The sequence below is a fragment of the Ambystoma mexicanum genome, chromosome 7q (genome assembly GCF_040938575.1).
Source record: "Ambystoma mexicanum isolate Mex_15411 chromosome 7q, UKY_AmexF1_1, whole genome shotgun sequence".
Lineage (NCBI taxonomy): Eukaryota > Metazoa > Chordata > Amphibia > Caudata > Ambystomatidae > Ambystoma > Ambystoma mexicanum.
The window spans coordinates 507,670,366-507,690,371 of record NC_090941.1 but is presented as its reverse complement, the minus strand read 5'-3'; the positions used below and the strand labels follow the sequence as shown (position 1 = coordinate 507,690,371).

The 20,006-nt window shown below is 45.9% G+C and overlaps 1 protein-coding gene across 1 annotated transcript in view; it reads right to left on the bottom strand.

Annotated features, from left to right (window-relative positions):
* Positions 1 to 608: 608 nt before the first annotated feature.
* The window catches only part of SUCLA2 (succinate-CoA ligase ADP-forming subunit beta), a 753,371-nt gene continuing 733,973 nt past the window's right edge, over positions 609 to 20,006 (bottom strand). The window contains exon 11 of the mRNA XM_069640760.1: positions 609 to 1,875. Within this exon, the coding sequence (XP_069496861.1) occupies positions 1,801 to 1,875 (75 nt within the window). The 3' untranslated portion in view covers positions 609 to 1,800. The remainder of the gene's footprint in view (positions 1,876 to 20,006) is intronic.

Sequence of the window (20,006 nt, the reverse complement as noted above, 5' to 3'; positions counted from 1 at the left end):
AGTGGTTAGAGCGAGGTCTGACACCCCCTGCAGGCTTTGTGAGTTTAGCACAGGAAGTCCTGCAAGACTAAAATGTTTAGGGTCTTGATGAATTTCCAATGCTGTTCTAGGAGTCATAGCTTTTTTCCACAGGTCTGCTTGAGTCACCACTTTGTCCATTATTTATTTTCCTGAATTAAGTTGGGTCAAGCATTTCTGATGCCCTGATCTCCGGTTCCTATTTTGGGTGGTGTGAATGGCCAGGGCCACCAGGTCTTGGGGGCATGTACCACAGTATGCTCAGAGGATGCACGGTGTTTAAGCATATTCTTTATTAGCCAGGAAGCTTGCACTGGGACTTTGCGATAAATAACACCAAATTTAAAAGAACAAGCAATAGAAGCTCAAAACAAAAACAATATTAAAAAAGCACACAATCAACAACCAACAAGCGCCACACCTGACATTGTCTTGTAATGGACATTAAAAGGATTAGATAACAAAGCTGCATTTATTAGTTTAGAATTGTCATCAAAGCAATGGGTGTGCTAGAAAGCTTAAAGTTAAAATAACATTGCATTTGGTAATTTATCATCAAAACAAAATCCTCCAACAGCAAGACCCATGTCTTAAAATATCTTTAACAACTTTTATTTGAAGTACTTAATATATATATATATCTATATACACAAGGGCAGCATACAACCAACTGAGTTCAATAGAAGCGGCAGCTTGTGTCCTTTCCTCATACAGTACACTTTAAAAAAAGAACCTGCATGCATTGACATTGTGTTTTTGTATATTATTTATGAAAAAAGAACTATTATGGAAAACAGCTTGCATACTACGATCGTTGAAATATTTTAAATGACTGCCCATAAAAAAGATCCTGTTGAAAAGGTATTGTGGGTTTGTTAATTAAGAAGGGTTCAGTCGCTTTAACATCAAGAAAAGATAAACATTGGGTTTTAAAACCAACTTTAAGTTACTGTATTTATCTAATGAAACCATCCAGTAACAAAACTATTCTTTAAAGTGCCCTGTTCATTTAAATATCTACTGGAACGCTATCAGTCTTATACGGAAGGCTACCAGGTGCCTGCCTATTTACAAATGGCAACTTGTGAAGTGCTAACTTGTATTTTAAATCTAAATCAACAACAAATCTAAATTCAGTCTGCAAATTAAGAGAATGGTGTGTGCCGCTGAATGCAACTGGCTGGTATCTCGAAATGACTCATCATAGGGAACGCTATAAGCCGAAATCCTTCCAATGAAAATCAGGGAATTTCTGCAGGAGTCCTTTGGATGGTGTCTTCAAGGATGTACATACAATGCGATTTCCAGATTATGTGGAGTTAAACGTGTCTATGGCTAGGAGTGTTGAAAAGCATCTTTCAAAAATACTAATTTTTGCTCATGGATACCTAAAGATATCGAAATCACCAAATAAGACTTTTTAACATTAAACACTTGTAATTACTGATGTATATGGAATATGTATTAGGTTTTCGTGCCAATAAGAAAATGCACATTTTCAAATATTTTTGTAAATAACTATTTTGACATTAATGAACACATCCTAGTTTTATCCCGCAGCAGAAGCTTGGTGTATTAATATGTAGCAACACTCAGATTAAAGGTTAAAAACACTAGCATAACATCTCAGAGTGCGGTGTCTGGCAATTGTGTGACAAGAATATACAATTTCAACACCAGGTGGTAAGGTACAGTTTTTACCCGCTTGCAAGACAATTAAAAAAAAACAGTATTTAGATAGTATACCACATAATTAAACAGTTTCAAACAGTCAATCGGTGATCAGATTGGCAACTGAAACTTCACATCCACTTGGGCTTGTCTCGCTAACGTTACTATTTCGGAAAGTTTCACAACCTGGTGGAAAGCACAGAGACTAGTTAAAATCATTTGTTTTATAACAAAAGAATTTTGCATTTTAAAAATATCCTACAATGATAACCATAAAAGACAATTAACAATCCTGACATGGCAAACGTTTATGCAAATTCATATTTCAAAAGTTCGAGTTGCTGTAGTGAATGAACGACACAGGTGAACATGCAGGACCTGATTGTAAGATACCTTCACTGGAGCAAATCACAGAAGCTGCGAGAATCTCAGATTTGCATCTCCTACCTTGTAGCCGATTCTCAAATCCTAAAACTGGAGAATCTCTGAAAGGCCCTCGAGCAACTCTGTGAGAGTCTCCTTTGAAGATTGGCAACCCAAGGTACTACGCATGTCCATATTTCTTCAACTTTATGCTTTGAGAATCAGGTATAAGGAGTAAGGTGCCAATCTAAGATGATCATAAGCAGTGCAAATCTTTGCAAATGAGGCCCATTTAGGTTTTAAATGACATTGCCCACCGTCTGCCAATAGACTATCTGCCCTTGCATCTACGAGGTAAAGCTACTTACCTTTGCATATGCTCGTTTCGTATCTGTGGGACACTATGTTGAGAGATGAGGGACGGCCCCTGATTTGGAGCGTCCCCTCACCGCAAATATAATATGAAACAGAAGGGCATGGTCCAAATTGAAGGCCTACCAAGCACTGTGGTAAAACAAAGTTACACCTAAAAAATGCAGGGTACAAAGAACATATCGAAAAATCAACCATTTCCCAATTTTCTTCATATTGATATTTTTAGTATGTAAAGGTTAGGGTAGTTCAAATGAAAAATATACTTTTACTTGGATTTTTCCACTAAGTGTTGCGGTCCCTTCAATAAAGACAACTGTGCATACTGAAAATAAAGGCTTTGTGTAGAATTGGTTCTTTGTGATCACATGTATACAACAAACGCAACAAGCAGTGGCAAAGCCAATAGTTTTGGCTTTTGTATAGAGATTCTGCAGGCACTATCATAATGGTACCACCTGGTCATAAGACTGCAACAGCTGGCAAATGGCATCAGTACCTGGGAATATTATGTCTGTGGACTGTGGTTTCATTGACAAATTCCAGAGTGGTGATTTATTTTGCGATATGTTAGTCCATGGAGGTAAAACAGGTATACGAAGAAGAATGGGGCAGAGGTTCGACAGGGGGGGTGATAAGTGGGACATAAGGGTTCCCATCCATTAAAAGAAAAGTAAAAATGTCACAAAGAAACCTACTACTCATTGATTTCCATCAATGAAATCACGTATATTCGGACTTCAGCGCAAGGAACAGATGCAAGGGCACACATGCTGCCAATAAATCAAGCGGCTGAAGGCACAGTTGGTTAAGACAATCTTATTACTCTAGGAACTGGTTGATTGTTGCGAGGCTATTTCAAAAAGATCCCCGGGAAATGTGTTTTGAGAAAGGGGGAGTAGGTAATGTGTGGTAATGGCCGTAAGAACTAGCAGGCTGATGGGCAGTTAATGGATGGGTAAACACCAAACACCCACAACACTGTGTGTCCCCCCCCTCATATCTTCTCTCTCTCCAGTTTTTACTTCCGATGACAATAGTTTCAGCTTAAAGGCAGGGCTTACAGCTTACAAAAAAGCAACAGAGGCACCCGAAAATAAGATAAAGTAGGCAGACTGAGGTAGACCGAAAACAGCCAAGCAGGGATGGTCGAGGCAGTCAGACCGACCGAGAGCGGAATCCCCTAGACAGGCAGGCCGAGAGCAGCATTTCCAAAGCTGACAAGGGCCAGTAACCTTGACTCCAAGGCAGACCAAGAGAGTCACAAAGTGGATCCTAGACTAGTAGATATGAAAGTAGATTGATGATTTAAAAGCAGAGAATGAGAGACACATGCGCAACAGGGACAAGAGCATATTTGACAACATAGGGATCCCTGAAAGAGAATATGTACCACAATTAAGTACCATATAAATAACATTGGGCTTTTACATTCAAATCTTGTAGATCGGTAACCTGGATAATCAATACAAGACTAAAGTTCTGGAACAGGAAAGAATGTTAAAGAGAACCATGTAAAGAAAGGGAGTCAAAAAGGCTGACAAAGAGGATCAGGCATGAATATCGTCTTCCTGCACCAGCCCAACAAAATGTGTGCTAATAATCCTCTTCAAATCCTGCATGGAGAGGTTCTGATGCTCTCCCAACAGTCAGATAGAGCTCTTGAACTCCAACGAGCCGAAGAATTGGAGAATTTTGAGCTAGGATGTGTTGTTGAAGAGGATACATTTGGTTTTGTCTGGTAGAGCGCACGTTGCAAGAGCAGAGGAGTGGACAGGCCATGGGCAGCACAGATTGCATTGAGGAGTGGTACAATGGGGGAATGGATAGTAATGGTTTTAGCTGGGACTAGGTCTGGCAGTCAATGAATAGGCAGCACTGGCAAGTCTGGGCGATGGGGTGGGTGGGGGAATATCTACAATAATGTTGGGATGCATGGCCAGAGTTCTAGCAGGGCAAAAAGGTAAATCCTTGAAAAAGCTATTAGCCCGAACCATCGCAGGAGCAGATTGAAGGCAGTGCGTTAAGAAGCACACTCACATATCTTAGACACTCACATATTGCAGCACCGAAAGAGCAACAAAATGTATCATTGTTGTGGTTGCAGAGGTCATAGATAGCAGCATATAGGCCCGGTAGTCATTTGTAGTAATGTGGTATAGTGTGATGTGTGGGAAGAACAAGTTACTTTCTTACCTGGTAACGTTCTTTCGATGCAATGGTCCGACGACGTATTCCACATCTATGACAGGTAATCACCACAGCTGTGCTGCTTCGGGAAACTTTTGGCATCTGTGTCCTGCGTTGATGACGTCGATACGCTGTCCTCGAAGGCCTCCGTCAAGCCGACGTCACCGGATGTTATAAGTAGGACGCACAACGCCCGTAGCCTCAGTTGTTTTTCCGCCAAAATGTGTGGCACCAATCTTCTGCCAGAATGACCTTGCGGAAACGTAAGCTGCAATTGCAAAAGAAATCTGCAGAGGGGCAGGTAGGAAGCGCTGTGGAATACATCGTCGGATTATCCCATCAAAAGAACGTTACCAGGTAAGAAAGTAACTTGTTCTTCGAAGGGATTGGGTCCTCTGACGTATTCCACATCTATGACAGACTCCCAAAGCAGTACCAACGTATGGAGGTGAGAAAAGAATTTAGAATTTTAGAATGCCCAATTAAATTGCAGAATAGAGGACCGCCTTGCCAAAGGCCAAATCTTGCCCATGGATAACATCCAGGGAGTAGTGTTTGACAAAAGTATGGACAGAGGCCCATGTGGCTGCTTCGCAAATGTTACGAATGGGAACACCCCTCTGCAGAGCAGTAGAGGCAGCTACACCTCTAGTGGAATAGGCCCGTAAGCCCACCGGAGGGTCCTTACCCGCCAATCGGTAACATTCAGAAATTGTCAAGATAATCCATCTAGACAAAGTCTGTTTAGTAACAGCTTGTCCCAAACCCCTTCCAGCGTATCCTAAAAAGAGCTGATCATCCACTCGGACCCGGGACATGCGTGAGATGTAGAAACTTAAAGCTCTCCTAGGATCCAACCTGTGGAGCCTCTCCTCTGCCTTCCCAGGATGCGGTGGAGGATAGAACGCTGGAAGAACCACCTTCTGGCTTAAATGAAATTCTGACAACTTTCAGAAGAAAAGAAGGACGAACCCTAAGCACAACCCTGTCCTTATGAAACACAGTGAAGGGTGGATTAACGGAAAGTGCCTGCAACTCACTCGCTCTGCGAGCGGAAGTGACCGCAACTAACCACAACTAAAAATACAGTTTTCAAAGGACAAGAATGTAAAGGCTCAAATGAAGCTCATATTAGGAATTTTAGAACCAGGTTCAAATCCCAACCGGGCCCTGGAAAGGTGACGGTGGGAACACATTAGTGAGCCCTTTGAGAAACTGCAAAATCAAAAGGAATTATAAAATAAGAACACTCCTCAGACGAGCACTTAAAGATGGACAGCGCCCTCCAGGTAACCTTTAATGGTACCCACTTGCAGGACCTTGTGGGCTAACGAAAGCAAAAAAGACAGAACAGGAATGGCACATGAAAAAGGATCCACATTCTTGACCCTGCACCAGTCGCAGAACTTTCTCCAACGGCAACGGTACAAGGACTTTGTTGCAGGCCTTCTGGCCGAAATCAACACCTCCATCACATCTTCAGGGAGGTCCCAATCCTTATACCTCAACCTTTCAGAAACCAAGCATGAAGGTTGAGGGACTTGACCTCTGGATGGAGAACCTGACCCCCGCCCCCTCCCGTGAGAGCAGATCGTCTCGGTAGGGAAGACAGCTTGGAGGGCAGATGGACATGTCTAGAAGGTCCGGGTACCACGTTCTCCAGGCCCATGCCGGAGCAATGAGGATTCTCCGCGAACAGAACCTCTGCAACCTCCGTAGCACTTGCGGAATGACGGGGACTGGAGGAAACGCGTACAGCAGTGGCAAGGACCACACCACTACGAACTCTAAGGCTCCTCTTGGAGGACATTTCCGTGAGCAGAATCTTTCGCACTTCCAGTTGACACTGGTGGCGAAGAGATCCACTTGAGGGGTCCCTCAAAGGGCGAAGATCTCCAGGAGAAACTCCTGAGCCAGCTCCCACTCGTGAGAGACAGCACTCTGCCTGCTCAGAGCGTCCGCCGCCTCGTTTTCGTCTCGGGCCAGATGAACTGCCGAGATCGAAATTTCCTGCTGGATGGCCCAGAGCTGCATAGCCTCTCTGGACAGAGAAAGTGAACCTGCCCCCTCCCCTTTTTTGTTGAGGTAGTGCATGGCCACTGTGTTGTCTGTCAGAATCAGGAGATTCTTCCCTCGCACAGTCGGCAGAAAAGCCTTCAGGACTAGCCTGATGGCCCTCAGCTCCAACAGATTGATGTGGAGTCTGGACTCCGACGGAGACCAACGACCGCTGACTGTCAACTCGTTGGCATGAGCTCCCCATCCCGTGAGGGACATGTCCGTCACAATCGTTACCTCCGGCCAGGGTAGCCAAAATGGAGACCCCCTCATCAGATTGCCTTTGACGGCCCACCACAGAAGATCCTGGGCGACCGAGGGCGGCACCTGAACGGGGTCCGACATCCTGCCGGAGGACTGCGACCACTGGAGCTTGAGAGCCATTTGCAGAGATCTCATCCGCAACCTGGCCTCTGGCACCAGAAGAATGCAGGATGCAATGAGGCCGAGTAATCTCAAGAACTCGAATGCCGGGAGACTCTGGGCATGTTGAAACTTGTGCACCATCTGCAGAATGTGATGAGCCCTCACCTGGGAAGGGAAACACTGCCCCAGGGATGTGTCGAGCACTGCCCCAATGTACTGGAGTGTAACGCTCACCTGGCTCCCACGGAGGCGCGGGCGTGGCTGGGACTGCTGTGACCTCTTCTGCAGAGATGCGTAAGACCCGGAAGATGGACTGGACTGGATTCCCCAACCTGGCTTTTCTGGCTCGGAGGAATATGCCACTGTGTGTGAAAAGGAAGGGTTAATAGTCTGCGGGTGATGTTCTGACCTCCCACTTCCCTTCTCTCCCTCCGTGAAACCCTTTTGGGATTCCCTGCGAAGACTCACCTTAGGGACCAAAATGACGAGCTCTCCATCCTGCTTCTGATGCAGGGGCGCGTTGTGATTCCAGTTACTTCACTGGATTGATGAGTTTAAACTAGTTTGTCCATTCTGTCGTACAGCAAATGTTTATGGCAAGTTTGGGTTTATATTCACTCATCTGTTCTTTTCTTTCGCAGGTGCTGGAGAAGATTCCGGGCTGCAGGCGATTTGGATGAAGCCAAATTCTGGTAAGAATTCCGATATGAGATTCCTTTGCAGTTTTAAGTATCTCCTTTAATGTCCAATGTCTTTTTTCCCATAGGGGACGGGGTATGGCAATGCCGGAGGTAAGGCGCCGACCCGAAAAGAGCTGCTGTCTCTCTCTTGCAAATGGTTAAGTCTTGAGTGAGCGTATTGCTAATGTTTTCACATGCACTAATACAATGTCTGTTTCTTTTCCCCTTAGGGGCCGGGGTGCTGAGATGCCGAAGGTATGGCACAAACCCGAAGGCGGAGAGGGAATTGAACCACAGGTAAGTTCTACTTCGATTCGTGTTTCCCTTCTCACCTCTCTTTCTCCTTCCTTCCAATAGGTGCTGGATGGCGGTGGAAGCTCCGGATGGACGTCACAGGACTCGAAAACGCCACGTGCAGGTGAGTGAAATGCAGCGTGCTGCGCGCGATGCGCGTTTAAAATGTTGGTCTTCTTTGCAGGATCGTCGGCGTGCAGAAACCAGAGTGCAGATGTATCAGGTACGGTTCTTGTTTTCACCTGTTCTCTTCCCTTTTCTTCTTTAGGTGTTTCCAGGATGTTGGCAGGCGTGATGGAGGACCAAGGCCGGAGCAGGCACGGTGAGCGTCCAGCTGCTGAGTGCAGAACAACGCGAAGCGTGGTCTGCTGCTTGGGTGTGGCTTAAATAGCCTTTCAAGTAGTTCCAGGTATGTATTCTTCCCCCAGGAATATGTATTCCTCCACCGGTCACACCCTAGAGATCAAGTAGTCCCTAGAAAAATAGTTCCTTCCAGTCTTGGAAGTTGCAGCATGGTCTGCACAGGTAAGTTTACACCAAGCACTACTCCCAACCTACTTCTGTATGAGCCTGGCGCCGATGGCGCCAGGACTGATGTCCCCTATGAGCCTGACGCCAACGGCGCCAGGACTGAGTCCAAAGGGCCCCCATCTGGGGCTACTGGGACTTCCCTTGAATGCATGGTGTCTGTCTCTGAGGGTGCCGGGCCTGGTTTGGCTCCTTGGAGGCAGGCATCATGACATGGAGCCGCTGGGTTGGCGTCAAGTGGGACTTCTTTAAATTGAGGGAGATGCCCAGCCTGTGAAGGGAGTGGCAGGTGATGGACAGATGATCCAGGACTTGCTCGGGAGAGCGCGCCCTGATCAAACAATCGTCCAGGTAGGGGTAGACGTGAATCCCCCTTTCCTGAGATACGCTGCCAACACCACCATGAGCTTGGTGAAAACCCTCGGGCGGAGGTCAATCTGAACGGCAGGACGCGAAACTGAAAATGCAAGTCGCCAACCACAAACGTCAGGAACTTCTTGTGCTTGGGTTGAATCGGCACATGAAAGTAAGCGTCCTTGAGGTCAAGAGACACCAACCAGTCCTGAAGTTGAAGGGCCTGGAGGACTTGAGAGATAGTAACCATCTTGAACTTGCCCTTCCTGAGGAGTTTGTTCAAACCACGCAAGTCCATGATGGGTCTCAATCCCCCGTCCTTTTTTGGAATAAAAAAATAAGGTGAATACCATTCCTTGTTCGTCTCCGCTACAGGCACCAATTCTATAGAGCCTTTCTCCAGGAGGGATTTGATTTCCTGCGCAAGGAGCGGATCCAGACTCTTCAAAGAGAGATTCCCTGGTGGACTGTCGTGAGGCCTTTGCTGGAAAGGAAGACAGTAGCCATGAGCTATGATCTCCAGAACCCACACGTCTGAAGTAATGGCACGCCATTCTAAAAGATGCTGCGCCAGCCTTCCCCCAACCGGCGAACCATGGGACATGGCCTCATGACTGAGCTGGAGCGGCTGCGGCAGTGCCTGATGGCAAAGAGGCAACTGCCCAAGCGGCCTTGGCACCTCGAGTACCTTGTTTTCCACCTCTGGGACTCCTACGGTTGCCCCTTTGACTTGCAGCTCCCCTCGATCTACCATAGGAAGAGTAGTACCGAAAGGAACCTTCCCTCAATTGCTGTCCCCTAGGATGAAAAGGTGGAGGTTGGCGAACTGCAGCGCATAACTATTTCGCTGCAGCTTTAGAGGTCTGCAACGTCTCAAGGCTCTCGTCAGCCTTGCTGCCAAAAAGATGTTCACCATCAAAGGGCATGTTGAGGAGCCGGGCTTGTACGTCAGGAGTAAACCCTGACTTCCGCAAACACGCAAATCTGCGCATTACGGTGCTCGCCGCCATGGACCAGCTGACACAATCTGCCATATCCAGACCCAACTGAACGGATTCACACATGGCATCCTTGCCATCTTGAATGAGGGCAAGAAAACCATCCCGTTCCTCCCCTTCGGGAATATGTTCAGCCGCTAATGAAACAATTCCACAAAGTGTGAGTGAAACGTGCTAAGGCACACAACGGAGTTGGCTGCCTGTAAAGCCATACCCCCGAAGAAAACACTTTCTTCGCCCAGCGATCAAAATGCTTGTCGTCCCTATCATGATGGATGGTATGGTACGATGCCTGCTTTGCTGGGGCCGTAGCCGCCTGCACCACCAAACTCTCCAGAGTGGGGTGCGTAGTCAAGTACCCGGGGTCACTACTGGCTGGACGGTATTTTTTCGGCAAAGACTTGCTCACTGCCGGGAGACTCTCCAGAGCAGTCCAAGCCGCCGCCACCCTTCTTTGCAAGGCCATATGGAATAGCAGTACCGGGTCAGTGGGTGGACCTTGGTCAAGGATATCTGTCAGGTCATCCTGGAGAAAATCCACTGGTGGCACAGACCACCCCAAGTATTCAGTCACCCTCGACATAAGGTGCCAGTACGAGGACTTGCGCGTCAGGCTCAGGCCTACCGAACCCAACCTCCGGAGAGGTGTCCAGACCACTGGCGTCATGCAAAGACTGACGCAGGTCTTCTAGCTGGCTATGACCAGACAAGAGTTCGCCAGGAACCTCTGCAGGAACCATACCTTCATCAGACCCTTCATCTACCTTTGAGATGTAGTCCAGAGGCTGGAACAAATCCCTGGATGAGGGCAGAGAAAAAGGCTCGAAAACATGCCTATCAGACTGCTGCAGGGCCTTCCTTGGAGTTTCCACCAATACACGGGGTACCTCTGGTAAAGCCTCCACAAAAGGCGTTGAGGGCTTCGATGGAATCGGCGTCGAGTGTGGCGCTGATGACTTCAACACAGGCCTCGAGGGCGGTGCCTCGAGCGTATCCTTCGACGGCCTTGGCGCCGATTGCGTTGATGAATTCCTCAGAGGCGGAGCCTCGAGAGAGTCCCTCGACGGACATGGTGCCGATGGCGTCTACGTCTTCTTAGAATACCTCACAGGCTCCGATGGTCTTGAGGGCGTCGAGGACCGGGACCTGGAGCGGGCTTGTCTAGAGTGATCCACCTTGTCGGACCGGGACCTCGAAGGTTCCCGGTGATCGCGCTGACCTTCCGAGCCCGAAGGCCTGCAAGCGGCGGCTCTAGCATGTTCCCTGCCGGCGTCTTTCGAAGGCAAGGATGGAACGGAGCCCTGCGACTGAAATATTGCCATCATCTCCCTGCGAAATTAATCCCATTCCGCAGTAGAGGAATGCTTGTTGGGACAAGCAACCCGCTGACGGGCAGAGTTCTCGGACGAGGAAGGCGACTGGTGACAGTGCTTCCGAGAGTGCCTCGAAGAGGGAGAGGAATGGCGGGACCCACTCCGGACCGAGACCCCCCGGACTTACACCGACGATGCGGAGATTCGCCTCTCGAGTCGTCGGTCGAAAGCCCAGCAGATTTTGACTTTCGGGGCTTGGACACCCTACCGCCAGAAAGCTTCTTCTTACGCTCCCGCAAGGCCTTCGATGTTAACGAACTGGCAATCATCACAATCATCTATGGCGTGGTCCTCACCAAGGCACCAGAGGCAGGCGTCGTGGGGTCTGTCAGCGACATCTTGGAACTGCAGTCCCGACACTTCTTGAAACCCAGCCGCGGGGTAGAAGACGACGAAGACATCTCAGAAAACTTCACAAACAAACAAGTTCAAAGAACCGAGAGAATAACTCAGAAGAACCGATGCGCGCCGAGATCTCCAAAGCGAACACGTTCGCGGAAAAAACGGAACTGAGGCTATGGGCGTCGTGCATCCTACTTATAACATCCGGTGACGTCGGCTCGGCGGAGGCCCTCGAGGACAGCGTATCAACGTCATCGACGCAGAAAATTTTCCGAAGCAGCACAGCTGTGGTGATTACCTGTCATAGATGTGGAATACGTCGAGGACCCAATCCCTTCGAAAGGCCAAATCTGGTGAAAAATTGAGTCTGCAAGATATCGTGGTAGAAGCAAGGTCAATGTTAACATGGCAGGAGTATCGCCCTTTTGGGTGCTAAGGCCGATGAATAAAATGGACTGCAGCCTGTGATGTGGAGCTGTGGCTCTGTTAGTTCAGCTCTGAAAGCAAATTCCCTTTCTCGTTCCTCAGGAGAGAAGCCAAGGTCAGAAGCACCCATGATACACAGATAGCTGCTAATTGTATCCAGCCGTGGGGCCTGAACGTGGTGGGAATGGAATGTGAGTGGGTAGGGATGATCCCTGTGAAGGACACATTTATGAGAACTGGGCATAAGGTTCTGTGATGCCAAGAGACTAAGTAAAGATTTAAGAGAACTACTACCCTCCCCAAAAGTGGTCATCCCATATGAATTAGACCAAGATACACAACAGAAGCAAATAAATCCCTAAAAGTCTGATCCAAAAGCAGTGCTACAGGCACTTCGTGACTGGGCACCTCGGGCCTGAAAGAGATAAAGGGGGAGGGGTACCTGGGGCCTGAAGGAGATAAAGGGGGAGTTGTGTCTGGAACGCCTTGTGATTTCAGATCGGAGGAGCAAAGGTAATTCCAGTAAACTAAGCACAAGGTTGGGGAGGCAACTTGTGTGCACCACTGCATCTGGTATAATGAGAGAGCCTATTGCTGTATCAAAGTGGAGTTGGTGTTGCCAGTTTAGGGGTGCACATCATATGACAGTCTTGAATTATCAAAACATTATACTTGAGTAACCAATCCGTACCTGGATCCAGAAGTGACAATGTAGAGGGACCATGAAATGAATGGGTTTAAATCGTGTGGCCAATCGTTCCAGGGACTATAGGGGGGCATTAAGACCTTCTGTAGGTGGTAGACAATGAGGGTGTTGGGATAATATTGTAACCTATAGAACCACATTTTGAGGTTTCCCACTGTAAAATATGTAAACTTGTGGGATGTGACAAGCTCCATGTCAGTTTGGTTCTATGGGACCGTCAGACCTTTTTGCATGTAATTAACCTTGTTTTCCCCTTGCAAAGAGTTGCAGTGCTTATTTGGCCTTCTTGGGCTATTTTTACAAGCGGTTTTTGGGTTGTTTTTCCTTTCAATCTCCTGGTGGCAGGCGAGCATGTCCCATTGAAGTGGTGGGAAGACCACAGATCCCATGCTGGAGGACAGAGCAATTATTAAGGATTGGAGCAATTCTGTCATGGCCCCTTCCCAGAGGGAGGAGGAACAACTAAAGTGGCAAAGGTTGTTCAGCTGAACAGAAACTGAAAATGAAAAAGAAAAAACACTGCAAGTGGCCATAATGGATGTGTGCAAAACACACATTCTAACAAACTAAATGCTAAATAAGTCAGATGTTTGAAGTCAAAGGTCACCGACTGACATTTAACGAAGGGATCAAGGGATGCAAAAGGCAGCACAAGCTCTAAGAGACCAGGGGAAGACTATGTGAAAAGGTATGACAGACATACTCAAGGATCCAAAAAAAAAATCCATCTGTAAGAGAAACCCTGAAAGGGAAAGTCGAGAGAGCTGGGTTGGACGATATTTCCTATGTCCCAATGTGCAGTAAGGGACAGGAGTCAGAGGAAGAGAGCAGCACGAATGACCTAGAGACCGATGACAGAGCTGAGGCAGAGGGTTATGAAGCTCTCTTACAAGACACAAAATCTGAAACTACATTTATAGTATGCATAGAGACACACCTCCAGGACTAGCATTTATTTTGTGAGTCGTCCCACAAAAATGAAGAAATGCAGTGCATAGAACATTATCTAGAGAATTGGATTAAAGGAAAATGTATGCCAGGAGAACTGTTACATTTGCTTCAAATAGAAAGAGGTTGTCAATTCCTTGGACTGAGATCACTAATTGGCACCCTGCCCATAGCAACTGTAGCCAAGAACCTCAAGTACAGGGGTGATGAGATTCTTCAAGCCAACGAGCTCAGGAGGACCAGATATATTGATATTTCCAGATTATATATTTGGCATTACAGCAACCAGGAAAGTCCTCTGATGCATCAAGAAAATGCTCAGATACCTGAACATTAGGTCGAAGGTAATATTTCCATCCAAATTGCAGGCCATGAGGGAGGGCAGGACATAGTTCTTCTCAGACTCACAGGAAAGGCAGGAGTGGACACAAAGGATAGAGAAATCCATGAAAAGCCAGTCACAGAGAATTATGTGCAGCCTGAGGATCAAAACATGAAAACAGAGAAGAAAGACAACCTCAAAACGTTCGGATAGTTCATGGAAGATGTTAATCGGGCGCAAAGGATTGATTGAATTGACTGATTTTTTTATTTGTATTGTTCATGTCCTCTCAGAGCCAAGCAGGGACCTGCATTGAGGTGCAGTTGTTCAATTACTACACAGCACTTCGAGCCAAACCAGCAGTGATTATTGAAACAAATAGGACTTCACAATTATTTTCGGAAGAGAGCGAGAGATTATATTTTCCAGAGTTCAGCAGGTAGTGCATTCCAGAGACAGGAGCCCTTAATTGAAAAGCATTGGACACACGGCAAAACAAAGTGGGATGGCTGCACAACCAACAGGTTTTTCCCGATCCAACGAAGAGAATGGGACGGGTAGTAAAGCCTGATTTTAGAAAGCAGGTAACTACGTGCCATACTGTGGACACATTATTAGACAAATGGTTCTAAACTCAATTAGTTTGTAGACAGGTAACCAGTGTAACTTTCTTTTGTGCAAAGACACAGATGCCGTGTTGGTAAGTTTATGAACAAGGCTAACTGCAGCATTATGGGCCATTTGGAGTTGATGCAACTGTAAATTAAAAAATAAAAGAACAAATATTTTTTAAAAAAGAGTGCCGCAGTAATCCAATCTAGAGTTAACCATCTTTGCCTGAACCATGCCACTATCCGGTTCGGAGAGGAATGGCAGAACAGGTTTCAGTAGTCCGAGTTTGTAATAGACAGATCGAATGGCTTCAGTAACATGGTCATTACAAGCCAAAGATGCCTGCCATAGACAGCCCAGATTCTTTACCTTATAAAAGAGGTAGTTGTGGTATCAAAAATGGCAGGGCATCGATTTGTACTATGGAAGTCAGTTAGTGGATTTTTTGGGCCAAAAACAATGACATCGGTTTTAGAGGGATTACGTTGGAGCTTACTTTGAAGCATCCAGCTTTTTATTGCATTGGAACAGGCCAAAATACGTTTGATGACTTCTGGTAAGGATTTTAATCCGACATAGATATGTTTATCGTCCGCATATGAATGATAATTCAATTGAAACCTAGCGAAGATGTCCATTAGAGGCCTAGGGTAGATAATGAAAATATCGGGGACAAAGATGACCCCCATGGGGCACTCCACATAGAACAGGAACCAAAAAGAGCAGATAGAGAATGGAGACGGAAGGTGTAGACTCAGAAACATCAAGGATTGGAGAATGACTGTTGGCAGTAGTGTAGGGGGAGTTAAGCTCCAGAGTTGTTAGGGAAGGATGAGAGGAGTTTTGGTTTTAGGAAGGATGGAGAGGTCAGTGGGGTCATATCTGTTGGTAGGTTTATCTGGAAAATGCATATAGACCATTAAGTTAGGTCATAAGATCTTTGAGGAAGGGATGTGTTATAATAAATGCAAATCAAGATACATGTAGCCTTTAGACCATGCTTGGGGTTGGGATAGAGCTGCAAGTATCACGACTTGGAATGTGAATAGATTACATGATAAAGGGAAATATGGGCATGTAACTCATTATCTAAAGAGGCATGGCCAGACTTTCTGATGCTACTTGAAGACACTTACGGGCACAAAGTGTTGGCTTCTGGGTGGGAACCAATATGATAATGTAGTAAAGACTTGATTTTACTGAAAGGAGGGACGTGGGGCCATCTTAGTGAAAAGATCTTTGACATTTCAGATTCAAGGAATCTGGTGTGACTAGAATGCAGGATAAATGCTAAGGGGCTGACTATGGTACAACTAACAGCATAGAGTATGTGCCACTGATGACTTAGTGGTTTCTAAAGACACTCAGACTTACAGATGGAGGTACCAGAGGGGTAGCTGGTGCTGTGGGGGAATTCATACATGGCAAAAAAAATTGACCACATTAAGGACCGGTTCTTGGCAACACCTGGAATGAGACCTGGAAAATTGGCAAAGGTTTTATCAGCACAGTGGGTGTGTGATTTGTGTAGGGATAAGCATACAGAAAAGCTTTGAGTATCTGCTCTTTTATGCCAAATACATCACCTTCTCGCATATTTATAACTTTTTAATGCCTAAACAGGTTGATAGAGTAGAAAAAAAATATCACTAGTGCTGCTGCTAGATCGTGGGATGAACAGTGGCAGTCTACAAGAGACATGGAAACTAGATGCTAGAAATTGTTAGACCAGGATCAGCAAATGTGCCAAATATGCATCAAAATAATACTTTGAACTCTGGTCAGGTTGCTCAAACATAACATGCAAGGCCTTCAGACCACTCAGGGGTAAGTGCTGAAATGTCTAAATTTGAGGAGAAAACTCATGGAGAAATCACTAGTGAAAGTCAAGGTAAAAGATGGGAAAGGGACTAATTCTTTAAACCTGGGGAAGATACACTATGGATATCGGAAGAGCAAAAGAACGGACAAGGGACCTTGGGACAAGCACTGCGGAAACACAAGTGCTGGTCTCACAAAGAAGGATGCAAGAGTTCAGAGAAAAGGCAAGAAAATGATACACAGAGCAGAAGGATCAGAGCTGGCTGGGCACACTAGGGTAGTAAAGGACAGGGGAGGGCAGATTGTGATAAACTTTCAACGGTTATATATTGCCAGAAGGGAATTATAGGATGACAAGATTGATGGGTTTCTTTGGGATCTATCACTTCCTTAAATTAATGCAGGGTGTTAATGTTTTGGACTGCCATAACATTCATTGTGGAGACGGTAGTGGATCAAATAAAGATCCCAGGTCTGGGGAAGTCCAAAACTGCATCAAACTACATGTCTCGGATTCATGAAAAGACAAAGCAGGAATTCCACCAAAGGAATGGAGAGTGGCCTCATTCCAAAGTAGGGTGAGGTACAAACCAACATGTCATACAGAGATTAAAAAGATAGTGAAGATCTTGGCAAACAAATTGGGCAGGGTGAAATCGGGACAGGTCCATCCCAACCAAAGCATTTTTATACCTCAATGGTCAACTAGATTAAACCGTTGCACAATTATCATGATATTGGACATGGCTGACAAGCAAAGGGATGCTCGCAATTCATTTGTTGGAAGGGGGGTTTATGTACAGAGTATTTGTGGAAACACAACTGGGACAGGATTGCTTGTAATGAGTCGTCTTGCTTGGTTTTTCTTCCCGCTCTCTTTTTCTACCTCGCAGACCCTGCCTCCAGTGGGGGTGTGGGGTGAGCATCACATTTCTCTATGCCAGGGGCCGCCAACCTGTGGCTCTCCAGATGTTCTTGACTATGTCTCCCATGATGCCACACCATGTACTGTGCTGGTTAGGGCTTATGGGAAATGCAGTCAAACATTTGACGAGCCAAAGGTTGCAGACCACTGCTCTGCACTCAGACGAGAGCTAGTAAAATGAAGGGGATCCCAGTTGTCAGAGATTTCAGGATAATATATATGAAGTGGAAATAGGGCAATAATCCTGATTTCTTAATTAAAAAAGCATAAGTCTGTCTTCTTCCCAGTCATAGGTGTGAGGAACGTGGGGTGGAAGGATGTTCCAGAGGTTTTAAGGAGATCTCTGAAAACTATTACAGAATAAAAGCACACCTAAAATAACACGCGTTACTCTATAGATCAATATATGTGGAGGGGTTTGGGATGCCTGACCTATTTAGGTATTTTATGGGCTTCCCATGTTCTGTTGCTCAACTAATACCTATAAATGATGAATCTAGAGCCGTTAATAAGGGTGCAAAGTGCACTGATGGGGTACACTCCCTGTACTCACTTGCACTGCTCAGGAACTGGAACAAGGAACAGAAGAGTTAAAGTGGAAGGCGACAGGGAAAACTACAGTGCCCCAGACTCTCTCTGGACTGGAGAAGTACTAATAGTTAGCACCTTGGAGGAATTCTGAGTTATGGACATGATAGGAATCTGTAGACTGGGAGATGTGCTGAGAGAAAGAGCCCATGAAGTCATTTGAGGAACTTAAAAGGAACATTGTCTTAATTTCCATTTCTATAGATTATTGCTGTTTAGGCATGCTTTGGTGAAATGTAATGTAGTGGTCTTATAGAGCACCCCTCTGCCAATAATGTTGGCTTCGCTGGGCATGGCTCTGTAAGAAAGGAGGCCAGGGTGTGCTAGACTGATAGAGGGAAGGCAGATGCAGACACCTTTGGGGTTAATGGATGCAGGTCGGAAGTACCTGTTACCTGTGTGTCGATATAAAAATCTATGTTCTTTGTGTTGGGTACCTACCAGGCAGGTTTAGTCATATAAGCCACCCCCAAATTGTGGAGTGCAAAAATGAACAGCATGGTTGTTGATGGAAGATGGATAGGGTTTATCTGTAGGAGTGTGGGAGGTGTAAGGATGCAAGATTTTAGTAGTTAGGAGTTAGTTGAGGGATGAGGGGGGTGGAGAGTGGAGTGAGGGTGTTGTCACTGCCTTGCTCTTGGTGGGAGATTTCAATGAGATTAAAAGATGCGGACCAGTGCCACACTGGAGAGGTTTCATGAGTCTGCTTAGTTTCCCGCAGATGGTAGTGCGAAGAGTTTTGAAAAATGCTTGTAGTACATTAGCCCAAGTTTCTGGTGCAGAGTTTTTCGTCACTTGCTATTATTTTTCTTTTCTTTCAAAGTGGTTGGTTGAAAAGGCAAATCTTGAGCGGGTTTCCTGAAAGTCAGGTGGTTCTCCTCCAGGCAAGAGGTTTGGGAAATTAGTTTCTCAGTCTCGTGGCCAGAACTGAAAAAGAGGATCCTCCTTGCTGTTTTTTGTAGAAGTTGGGTCTAGTTCTAGTGGAGCATTTCTGCACCAAAGAGTGTAGTGTTAAAACATACTTTTGAAGGAGGGCCGCCCCCCATGGTATGAACGATGGGCGAGGCACAAGGTTTTGAAATTAACCCTTTTTGATCAATATTGAGTAGAGTACGTAATGCTGGTGTAATATTATCAAATCTCTTAAATCTGGGTTGTCGGACTGGGGGAGGGCTCAGGTGACTCCTAGACCTATTAGACGCATGGATTTCTTAAAGGATTTGTGGGAGGGGAAAGCAAAATGGCTCCTTGCAAAGTGAACTCTGCTGTTTCAAAGGCTAAAAGAAAATGGGGAAAATACCAATCGAGCTGAAAGTACACAAAGGGTTTTTCTGAAAGGCTGAAAAAGGGAGGGAACATCGGAACTCAAGCTAAAACCAATGAAAAAATACCTCAAGCCGGGCACAAAGGGCTTTTTGAAATGCTTAAAAAATAAAGGGAAAATTGGATTTAAGGTAAAAATGAATAAAAACATCTCAAGCAGGACACTCTGCTCCTCTCCACAGACCAACACTGCTCTCCACACAAAAGCCAGTGTTCGGTCGTTCCTGCCTCTGCTTCACAGGACTGGGGGTGGGTTTAGGTGACTTCCGGGGCCTATTGGATGCCTGGATTTAGAGGGAAAAATGCCAATCCAGCTAAATTCAAGCTAAAAACTGAAAAAATACCTCAATGAGGACACTCGCTCCTTCCATGGAAGGAATTCCTGACTGCTCCTCACTAAAGACATGTATATTACAAAATAGGTTAGAAATGAAAGGTATCATTTAATATTCCCCTGGATTGTCATATACTCTTTACGCTCAACTTTATCGATCCAGGGGGGTTTCAAACAATTTGAAGGCACAGTAGAGGCACGAAACAGAATATACTTTCCCATGCTGCTCTCCCTCTACGGCTTCAAATTGCACTATGGTTTTCCACCGGCACATATTTTCATGGAAGCCCTAAGGAATTCCTCTGGAATCCACCTGATTTTTACACCTGCTAAAATCAGGCAGATTCCATAGTAATCTATTGTAAATTATGTCTGCAAAGTGTTATTGCCAGGC